The sequence below is a fragment of the Scophthalmus maximus genome, chromosome 2 (genome assembly GCF_022379125.1).
Source record: "Scophthalmus maximus strain ysfricsl-2021 chromosome 2, ASM2237912v1, whole genome shotgun sequence".
In the NCBI taxonomy this organism is placed as follows: domain Eukaryota; kingdom Metazoa; phylum Chordata; class Actinopteri; order Pleuronectiformes; family Scophthalmidae; genus Scophthalmus; species Scophthalmus maximus.
Window position 1 is genome coordinate 23,520,927 of NC_061516.1, and position 11,574 is coordinate 23,532,500.

General features: G+C 47.1%; 1 protein-coding gene across 1 annotated transcript in view; it reads left to right on the forward strand.

Annotated features, from left to right (window-relative positions):
- The window catches only part of mcama (melanoma cell adhesion molecule a), a 39,891-nt gene that overhangs the window by 20,917 nt on the left and 7,400 nt on the right, over positions 1 to 11,574 (forward strand). Inside the window, exons 2-7 of the mRNA XM_035626855.2 lie at positions 8,084 to 8,211; positions 8,909 to 9,125; positions 9,220 to 9,290; positions 9,406 to 9,493; positions 10,254 to 10,430; positions 11,527 to 11,574. The exon at positions 11,527 to 11,574 is cut by the window's right edge and continues 80 nt beyond it. Coding sequence (XP_035482748.1) covers positions 8,084 to 8,211; positions 8,909 to 9,125; positions 9,220 to 9,290; positions 9,406 to 9,493; positions 10,254 to 10,430; positions 11,527 to 11,574 — 729 coding nt within the window. The remainder of the gene's footprint in view (positions 1 to 8,083; positions 8,212 to 8,908; positions 9,126 to 9,219; positions 9,291 to 9,405; positions 9,494 to 10,253; positions 10,431 to 11,526) is intronic.

Below are 11,574 nucleotides of genomic sequence, written 5' to 3' on the forward strand. Positions count from 1 at the left end.
GGTATTGGCCTTTCACAGAGTTACTGGTATCAGCGTTAAGTAAAAATACATTTTCTTAATTCAAGTTTATTATATGTCACTATTAAACTGTTGCAGGTCAGAGGACGTCAGCGGTGCGGATGGATTTGCGTTCACACTGATGAAAGAATGGGTACCAGACCACCTCCCAGTGTGGTCGTGAGTCTCAAATGCATCCTCCATGCGTCTCGGGTGTGTTCCCACCTGAACTTGGTGCTTCAAATAGTCTATGAAGTGAACAAGGAATTTTTATACTGCCCCACTGTGTGCCTTGCAACTCAGCCTCTAACACGGTGGCAGTTCTCAACGCCGACACATATCTGTACACATAATGTAAGGAAGCGCTCACGCACAGTGTAATCTGTTGACCTTCGTTTAGTGCTCGACTCCTTCGCTGTTCCCGTGAGAAACCCGACCTCATATCTAAGGTTAACTTGACTCCTAGCTTTCCATTCTCTGTACTAATGCAACAACAAAGGGGACTTTGTTCCTCAAGATAAAACAATACGTTCATTTGTCTGTAGCATATTCAGGTCAAACGTAAGATCGGGGATTACTTCAGTTAGATATGATAAACACGACAGTTCTATTTATGTAATGTTGACGTATAAGGCACGAGATCAGCCGGTTGGTGCAAATTCCCTCAGCAGGAGATAGGAGAGGATCCCCCCACAGTGACTAAAGCCCACTGACTCTTACGCTAAATGTCACGGAACATCCTGAAGCTGGTGGTGGTGGTGTCGGGAAGATGGTGGGTTGGCAGTAAAAGGCGTGAAAGGAAGTGGAAGTGACAGATAAGATTAGACTGGTGATGATGAAATGGCGGTAATTCCCCCAGAGAGGATTAATGGGCCAAACATCAGAGAAAAGATCTCCACTGAAGCTTCACAGCTTTTTTTTCAGTGCTTTCTTGAAGGTACCCCCTCAAACACCACTATTTCAGAAATATTGATCAAGGAAACCTTCTGTGTGAGGTTGTGTTGAGTTGCGCATGATTTTACATGTGACATTAAGATTCAAGCTCTTCATAAATCATGAACCTTTTTCGTGTAGATCCACCCCCCCATCCATTGTGCCCTCGTTCAGACGACATGATTTCAAGCTGATGTTCTACTCGTCAACCAAAGATATGCTCATCGACACGTGGCCGTGTCCGACAAGATTTTTAGCAGGCGATATATCTTATCAGAGTTCAGGTGAAAAGATCTTGTGTTTGTGTTTGTGTGTGTGATCCCCTGTTGCCAATCCGTCGTGTAGTATGAACTCACAACGACCGCAAGACTGCGCGTGGTGTGATCTGCACTGCGATTCCGACGTCTTTGAAAGTCATGTAGTCTGAATTTGGCATCAGATATACCACTAAGGGTCGTAGTTGGAGCTGGAGCAAATCCCAGCCGACATTGGGTGAGAGGCAGTTGGACAGGACGCCAACCAATCACACTCTCTCCTTTGAGCAAACAGGACCATCCAAAAACCTGGATGTCTTTGGATGGTTGGAAGAAGCCGCAGTACCCGGATAAAAACCTCTGAAATTCCACACAGGAAGGCCCCGGCTGGCCGTCGGGTTATGAACCCGGAACCTTCTTGCTATGAGGCAACGAACTCCACTTGCTGCTTGTTGCTTCTGTGTGTGCATGAATCAAAAGTCCTGCAAATACCCTCTCACGGTGTTTTTGTGGTTTTAAGTAAACTAGTACTGATTGTCGGGGTCCTTCTGGGCCTAGTCATTAAAAGACATATCATGTAAGCAGTCTGATTCTGGACCGCTACCTTTGTTTCATGTCAAAACCCCCTTACTTATTTCCCGTCTGTATCTACATTGACAACTATCCAATGAAGGAAAACGTGCCCAAAATAACAGTGAACAGGCCTGATGCTCTCATAACGGTGACTTTCTCTGGGTTTCTGGCAAGCGAAATGGAAGTGATTACCTCAGGCCAGTCCTTTCTGCTCTCCGGTTGAGGGGAAGCTGATTGACTTGGCACCTAGTTTGTAGCTTTTCAAGGATATTCAGAGCAGTGATGATGACCACAGGCGCTGGGATAAGAAGGCCTTTGTTGGAGTAACAGCGGCGAGTCGGTGTGCTGTCGTCAGAGGTTTGATTGGGGGAGAAAGGTCTCGTATTTTTAGTGCTGGAATAACAGCCGAGGCCTCGTACCTGGGCCCCCCCCCCCCTCACCTTAATGTCTCGTCTTTCACACACTTTTAATATGAGACCGAGACTGAATCACAGTTCCCTACCTTCAAAATATAATTTTTGGGTCACTTTGGGCAAAGTTGGATCACTTGTCATGCTGACGAATGTTAGGTTAATCAATGTGATTCATGTTCCGTGCTTGTGGTCAGTAATTTTGTCCAAAGCTACCAAATCCTTGTAGAGGAAGGAAGTCATATATCCTTGAAACGATGTTTATGCTCGAAATGGAAACCAAACACAATAATATCCAGCGTTTCCAGGACTGCAGCGTTGTGGTCTTGTTTTTTTTCTGGATGGCTGAACTGCGTTTGCACTTGTTCCCTGTCCGGCTTCAGAGACTTCAGTCACTTTGGGTAGCACACAGATATATATCCACATGGGTTGTAATTGAATCAGGCCTGTATTTGGCAAGAGGAATGACTAGATCATCCTTTTTTTTATGTATTTCCTTGATCTTAGCTCAGGGGTCGAGTTTCTAGTAAACTGTCTTTCCGAAGGCTTATTTTCCTATTTTCTTTTTTTGTTCTGCTGTGACCTAAAGGAATCCCCCCCCCCCCCCTTGGTGTAGATACAGTGTTTAGCCTGTTGACCTTTAATTAGCCATCCTGTGGCTGTGGAGCAACCTGCGAGCCAGGGCCCAGCAGCTCAGACGGGGGGGAACTATTGATGAGCAGTGGATGCCGTGGAACAAGCCGCACTCACTTGCCGAACATCAGAAAACAAGCGTAAATAAAACATTAACGTGGCTCCTTTAATGAAGACTCGCCCACCGGGTGCGATGATGAAAAATTCATGGAGCTGCGCGCCGAAGAAGTTGCCAACCGGCGGGAATGATTAGCAATTCTGTAAAAGCCAGTAGTTGGCGGGACTGTGAGAGGCAGCGAGATGTGGTGAAAACCCACGGCAACATGTTTTTGTGAGTCGTGTGCCGGTTTGCAGGTTGAGAGAGCGTCGAGACGCCACGGGAGTCTCCTCAGATCTCTGGAAAGCATTAACTCAGAAACACAGATTCCACTTCGTGGACACACGTTAAATGCAAACATGTTAGTTTTTTTTTTGAAACAAACTTGCTGAATAAATATAGGAAGAAAAATTATAAAAGTGCCTGCAGACAAAATCCACCAAACTCTACATGTTCTATCGGTTTTGAGCACAGCATGTTTACATCTTCACCATCGGGCCACAACAACTCCTTGTGTGAAAGAAATATAAAAATATACTGCACTGAGTAATTCATTCATTTTTCTGACACTTTCGTCCACAGCAACTTACAATAATCTGTCACATGTCAGAAGCAGGCAGGCGGCATTAAGGAACCACACTGGATTCTTTCTTTTGTTGCCAAGTCCTGCCCGGGAATCGAACCCCCGTCTTCTGTTACGAAATCAGTGGTGTAACCCACTAAGCTATACCAGCTGCATAGTTTGTCATATTTATGGCTCGAGCTGAGTAGCTTGCTTCGGTGGCGGGCTTTCTCCGGAGATGACTTCCTCTGCATTCTTCGGTCCTGCCTGCAAAGCTTTTGATTGGCCGTTGTGCTGCTTCCATCTGGTCCTTTAGCCATTCAGGAGCCCGACAGCACACGTATTTTTACGTGAATGCCTCCTCCAACTGTAACCCAATAGCTTTTGCACTTTGCGTACTGGGCCAATAGCTAGGAAAGGTCAAATTGCACCACGCTGCCTTTAATTTGCTCAAACATCGGCTGCACCGCTGCAGCCACCTTGGTCCGCGGGGAGTTGTTTTGAAGCCAGAAAAAAATGCTAAATAAGTGCAGGAAAATGACAACTGCCCCGCGGCAAGTGTAGGTCGGCATCAAGCGCACACGTTCCCCCCCTGAGCTGAGTGAGTCGACCTCAGCGTTGGATCACGGAGGGTCCTGACCTGGAGCTGTTGTACGCTCTGCTGCATGAAAAGGGTGTGATGGGGGGGGCACTGATGCACAAAGAGTCGCCTTTGAGGAGATTTGCTGTGCTCCCTTATCTCTCTATGTGAAAGAATAATGCCCGGGCCCCTCCGCTGCCACTCCCCGTCACCTGGGGATCAGGCCGCTGCGAGATTTGTGCCAGATGCTGCCACATCAGTGGGACCCGGAGGCCCTCATCTCCACTGTAGGCCTCTGAGTGAGTGTGTGTGTGTGTGTGTGTGTGTGTGTGTGTGTGCGTGTGTGTGTGTGTGTGTGTGTGTGTGTGTGTGTGTGTGTGTGTGTGTGTGTGTGTGTGTGTGTGTGTGTGCGTGTGTGTGCTCTTTGATGTTGGCCAGTAGGCAGCGTCCCCCAGGTGTTCAGGAACACAACAGGGTTCGCGTATTGAGAAATCCTCCTCCCTGTCATCCACACTTACATGCTCGCTTTTTACAACCCGCCGTCCTCTGAGGGACCCACAGCGTCCGCACACAACTTTTATTCAGGGACTCTCCTCAGATCCTGGAAACCACTTATCTGTCCCCATAAGTAGCTTAAAAAAGGATATGCACAATATAAGGCACCTGCCTGTTCCAAAATCTCTTTGTCCCTCATATTGTAATATTCCAACTCCAGACACCAGCTGTCTGTGGCTAAACCATTACATCAAATGTAGGGCTGCAACATTATGATTATTTTCATTATCGATTAATCTGTCGCTTATTTTCTCGATGAATCGATTGGTTGTTGGGCCATAAATTGGTGAAAGACCGCCAGATGACGTTTAGTTTTGTCCACACGCCAAAGATATTTAGATTGTCATAGAGGAAGCAAAGAAATCAGAAAGTTAAAACTACTATTAAAAACTACTTGAACCGAACCATCGATTCTCAGGATAGTTGGCGATTCATTAAGGAGTCGATTACTAATCGATTAACTGTTGCTGACATCACTGACGTCCCGTGAACACAAGGAGGTACAGAACAACTATAGCCGGACATTTTCATGTCCTCAGAAACATTCGGTCTCATTTCACGGTTCATCGGGCGTGTGAGGGATTAGTGGGGGGGGGGGGGGGGGGGGGGGGTGATTTGCTCTCTTATCAGTGGCAGAGCTGTGGATCTACCAGGAGGCCCTAAGCTGACGGCCCTAATCGAACGGGGAAGCCACGTTAATGGTGACCACTTGAGTTAGCGTCTCGGGGTATTGTCTCTTGTGTTTAGGCCCATGATGAGCTCCTGTATGCGGAGGCTGTCCCGGAAGAAGAAGCCCCGGCCTTACGTCTGTTGTTAGTCCCGTTCGTATTGTGTGGGCAAAAAAACAACAACAACAAAAACCTTACTTATGTCATCACTCTTTGTTCTCTCACGTCTGTCTGTGTCCCCTCTGACGTGCAGATACTTTAAAAGAGTCCTAAAAAAAAATGATGCGATCAGATTACAGATTACATTGCACAACAGGTCACTCGAAACGCTGAACCGATGACATTATTCCCAAATAATGTGTATTTAGTCCAACAGTCAAGAACAGTTCATAGAGAAATAGAATTTATTGTACTAGGAAGAGCTGAGGAGTCGCCGAACTCAGGAGGCTTCGTCCTCTGGGGACCATGAACGTCCGTCCAGTACTGACCATTTTCACTGACAGCCGGTCCTGCTGTAGTGACTGAAAAGATGGCCGCACTGAAAACAGTTCTGGGCCACAAAGAAAAGGAAGAGAATGGGAACATATTCCAACGCCGGCATTTGACCATAGCACTTGAGTATGGTTTTGGTATGGTGTATGGTTCCGTAGAGAAATCTACCTCGAGTGGAGAAGCTCATGTGCCTTTTGAAAAGTGTTCGCTCGTTGAGTCGTGCGAGTCTGCGTCTCTGCCCGCTGCTGTGGTTCAACCCCTCTGACAGGCCCTTGTCCAGCCAGCAGGGCCGGATCCTGTCAACACATTCAAATACCCTGGGTGGTTTTTTTTTCCTCTGAATGAATTAGCTCTGTATCATCCAGACACAGACCGCAGACAGCCACAAACGCATGCGCACACACACACACACACACACACACACACACACACACACACACACACACACACGCACACACACACACACACACAGACGGGCAGTTTTTGGTTGTCAGGCTCCACAGATCATGGGTCATCATGTGTGTTTGTGCTTCAGTCCATGCAGCATAAAGTCACAACAGGAACAGATAAGACCGGTCCCAGGTTGGCTTTGGGAGCCAAATCCCCTGCAGCCCCGCGGTGCTTAATCGGATTAGCGGAAAAGTTAGTAGCGCGGCCCCCGAAGAGACACAACACATTTTTTTTTTTAACACTGACTCCTTATTTCATATTTTGCTCCTCCAGTCGCAGTAATCCGCCTCTTGTCCCCACATCATCTCGGCAACGGTAAACAAAGAAAAACCTGGGTACACGATGAACTGTGTTTAACCTCTGCTTTGGGGATGTGCGATGGCATATTTAGTTTGACTGGTGTGTGTGTGTGTGTGTGTGTGTGTGTGTGTGTGTGTGTGTGTGTGTGGGGGGGGGGGGGGGGTTCGGGTCTGCCCAGGTGGGGGAACAATGGCGCGCCGGTTGTCTTGAAAGCGATGGTTGGCTGAGCAGAGGAGGCAGAGGAGGGAGGAACATGCAAAAAAAGAAAAAAAATGAGTTGTGAAAATGATTGGGGGGTTGGTGATGGGGGGGGGGGGGGGGCAGCCGGATGAATGGGGGCAGCAGGGTGGCAACTGGACTCCTTAAGCTCTTTTCATGCTTGGTCTGCTTCAACCAACGCTGAAAACACAAACGAGGACACTAATTGTTTTCCTTTATTTTTTGAAAATCATTAAATAAGAGAAAGAATGGAATGTCCCTAGTTCTTTTTTTAATTAGTATTTGACAATACTAAATGTATATTTTCCTTCCTAATACATCTCCTCAGTGCAACTAAAATTTGGCTTATACTAATGACAGTAAGCACAATACAGTTGAAAAAAAAAATCCTATGTATACTTTAAAACAATAATGCTTGCTGCACATTTTTCCTTTTATTAATTCTTTGAGTGTTCTTGATTTCGTATTGTTCTGCGGTCGAAAGTAACCGGGTACATCCTGTGGGGCCACAGACGTCCCGATAAGATCGCTTCTCTCTCAGTTTACACTTCTTGGGTCTGATTTTACAAAATAATGAATTTGAACCCCAACTGAGGTTCATTCATAAAAAAATTCAATAGCCATAAAGCCATAAATATGAGCCATAAATATGAGCCATAAATATTCACGCGGCGTCCTGAGGAGCCACAAGAAACTCCCCAGTCACTGTTCTGTAAAATAGTTAATGACAACACATGACAGAATAAATCCACTGAACATCACTCGGTGACACCTGGCCGCGTCCTCTACCGTCGCGCGTTACAACTTCAAAGCTGATTAAGTAGAGAAAATAAACCATCTTGTTTTTCTTTTGTCCCAATGCGAGCGGGCCCCTCTGTAACAGCAGCCAAGGCCAATATCTATACGAGAGCTCTTGGCTCTCTGTGAATCACCAGCCCGCTGACAAACTGGCAATCGCTCCCATATACGTCCCCCCCACGACCCCCAGGGAACAGATTTTTCTGGCCAAGTTGCGTTTTTTTTGTGGGCACAGTCAGCCAGGGACGAATGGGCGAAAATCATGCCGGGTGGACAAAGGGGTCTTTTCTTCCTCTTGTACTGCTAACATGTCTGACTGGCTTTGCGGGTTGGCCCGGGCGGACACACAGTCATCGGGCCAAACACAATGCTTCTCAGAGTTAGGTCCGGAGCGAAGGCTCGAAATGAAACTCATGATATAAATAGTGTCGGGGGTCTCGCGTCGCGTAGAAATGCCATTTTTTAAATATTTTCATGGCTTTGAACGGATCAGGAATGATATGGCGCCGCGGTCGAGCACCTGAGTTTAATCCCGTGCGTGTCCCGTGTGTTTTTTTTGCAGCCTGGGCCAAGGTGAACGTGACCATGCCCGAGACGGTGGAGGTGTACCTGGGCGACACGGCGCAGATCCTCCTGCAGTACCGCTTCGACCACAACGAGTCCAATGACTTCTTGATCCAGTGGATCGTGGTGAGTGATGTCTGACACGGCCCTGAGCTAGGCAACCGCTCTTGTACTTGACAGGGCTGCCCCCCCCCCCCCCCCCCCCCCCCCCCCCCCCGGCCCCCTCGCAATAATTCAAATCACCAACCACAGCTTGGTTCCTAGTTGAAGCACCAGATTCAGGTCAAGTAGGGACTTAGAAATCCAGACTCTTACAGTAGAGCGTAATGTATCTGCCTGCTTGACAGACGCGTAGTGGTCAGCCCTTTCGCCTCGCAGCAAGAAGGTTCTGGGTTCGAATCCCGGGTCAAACCAACTGTGTGGAGTTTGCATGTTCTCCCCCGTGTATGCGTGGGTTCTCTCCGGGTTCTCCGGCTTCCTCCCACAGTCCAGAGACATGCAGAATGGGGTCAGGTTCATTGGAGACTCTAAATTGACCGTAGGTGTGAATGTGAGAGTGAATGGTTGTTTGTCTCTGTATGTGGCCCTGCGATAGGCTGGCGACCTTGTCCAGGGTGAACCCCGCCTCTCTCCCAGTGTCAGCTGGGATTGACTCAAGCCCCCCGCGACCCTTAAATGGATAAAGCGGTAGACGATGGATGGACGGATGGACCTAAGCGAAGTCTGCCGATATCAACCGACCGATTTGACCCTCAAGTATTGTATACGGATGTCGAGCAGTGTACGTAGTGGAGTTTGTCCTGACCGCGTCTCCCTCCCGCAGCGAAATGAGGACAATTCTCGGAGGCGGATCTGGTACTACGACAACCTGCGCGGACACAACGTGGCGGACAGAAACACGGCATACACCGACCGCATCGAGATGACCAAAGACCAGCAGAGCTTCCTGCTCACCATCGAGGACGTCCAGCTCTCCGACGAGAGGGAGTTCTACTGCCAGGTCAACGGGTTGGAGGCCAGAACCTCCCTCAGAGTGTTTGGTGAGAAAGATAGGAAGTTATTTAAAAGAAAGACTCGGCAATAAAAACTGTATTTGATTCGTGGACGCTGAAGTGATTACTTGTCCCGATCCAGCTCCTCCAGAGGCTCCAGTGATCGAGGGCGTCACCGCTGCAATATCCGTGACCAACGATTTGCCGTCGGAGGTCGGTCTTCTTAGCTGAGATTCATCAATACAACGATCTTCAGGATTGCCACGTTTATAATAAAAAGAAAATTGTATGTATTGTTTCTCATGCCCTGCCTTCTCATGCCATCCAGGTTGCCACATGTGTGACTAAGAACGGCTATCCTCGACCCAAGTTCACCTGGTACAGAAACAACGTGCCGCTGATGGCTGATCGAGACGGTGAGTTGTGCAAAGAGTGGTCGGGCCGCTGAGTCCGTCTCACTGGGGTTGGGTTTTCAAAAGTCCAGGCCACGTATCGGCCCCTTTTTTCATTCCAAGTCTCAGCACATCTCAGCGCCGGGGCCCGGAGAGGTCTTTTTAACGCACATCAAACAGTCAAATCCAAAAAGCTTCTTAGGAACTCTGCCCACAGAACAAAATGTAATTTCTCGTGAGCTGAGCCACAGGCTTGGCTCTGGTCGGTCGGTTCACCTATTTCTCGAAGCATCCCAGCAAATACTGTATAGATTGGCATGGAATTTTGAACTGCATTACCCTTCTGTGTCAACTTTTGAATTTGGCCTTTGACCAGATACGTTCAGAAACATGTTTTTGTTTTAAACGGCGTTGGCACGCCGACGTAAGCATTTGGCTTAAAGTGCTGCACAGCTCACAGAGCCTTTAGCACGGCATCATCTTTGGTACCGTCCGGGGTTTTTGCGAAAGTCAACGCATCGCAGAGTGCTTTTCCATTGCGCCATTACAGTTCTCTCTTATGTCTGTGATTTAAAGGGGCAGTAGGCGATTTCAGAGAACGCTTGTCGCTCTCTTTGTTGTTGTGAGGTTACTGCACTGGCGCCATCAAGTTTACAAACCGCGCTCACAGTGTGGTGCGGTTCGGTCCGCACCACAAAACGTTTATTGCTTCAGAATCGCTTCCTGCCCCTTTAAGTCTGGTGTCGGTATTTCATGCGTCTTCGACGTCCCGTTCACTCTCCAGATTTGGACATGTTGACCCTGAGCTGGGAGTCGCAGGGCCTGTACACCGTCCAGAGCACACTGCAGTACAAGGTGACCAAGGAGGACAAGGACGCCGAGTTCTCCTGTGAGGTCAGCTTCCTAGTGCCGGGGACCATCAGGAGAGTCAAGTCGAGCAGCGTCAACGTCACCGTTCACTGTGAGTTCAGGATTCGCCGTTTCGATGCCCGACGTCACGTAGAGCGATTTTTCAAACCGCTGACGCGCGTTGCCCCGGACAATGCTTTCTTTTGGTTCAAGACAAATAGATTTTCTCCAAATTTTTAATTTTTACAAAACTTTTTATCACCTATTCTTTCGACAAAATAGGTCGAATCATGCTTTACCTGAAGTCAAGTCTGAAGGGAACCAACAAACAACTGTCTTTTGAAAAATAATATTTTTTATTTGTAGTTGAAATTAGCTGAGCTACAGATTTTTCATCTTCATCTGCATAACAATTTAAATGAAACTCAATAGACATTTCTGTTACAAGGAATGTATTACATTTCATTTCATTTTCTATTATTAACCTGCAGGCTTTGCACCATACCCGTTAGTTTTTCTATTTCATAAACACTTATAACAGCATTGTAATATAACATTGAATCATTCATAGTGACTATTTTAGGTCTGTTGTTTTATATTTTGCTGTCCTTGTAATTTTTATTTCTGTTTATGTGATATCATTAGTTGTGTAGTGTTGATTACCGTTGTCACTTAAAGGGGAATTCCACCAATTTTACTCGTTAGGTTAAATTCAGTAGTAAAAGAGTATTTTTTTAAAGCTCTTTCTAAATTCATAAAAAAAATAACCCTAATTATTTCAATTGTAGGACATTTTTGGAGGTTGGCCCATTATACGGTTCCCGTCTTGGCTGCTTGCATTTCTTTCTTCTTTTTTTTTAAACCTGCCTCCTCTGGAGTATCCTAACTATAAAGAACTAAAGAACGCTTAATGGCACGCAAACCTCTTTGGACCTTGACATAATGAAATAATAATCATTTATGAAATTCCCATAATCTAAAAAAGCATTTTAAGAGCCACATTATTTTCTTCTCTCTCCTCTGTTGGTCCATTGTTGTTGTTTGACACTGTCTTGTAGGGACATTGTGGTCCGACAGCCCAGACACAGTCTGGGCTGTCAGCGCTGTGGACATGGCCTTGGAAAGTGACTTCAGCAGCTTTGTGAATGAGCCTGCCTCATTTGATTTTGTGTGTGTGTGTGTGTGTGTGTGTGTGTGTGTGTGTTTAGACCCTACCACCATGGCGGAGATGTGGAGGGAGTCGCCCCAGGGCTTGG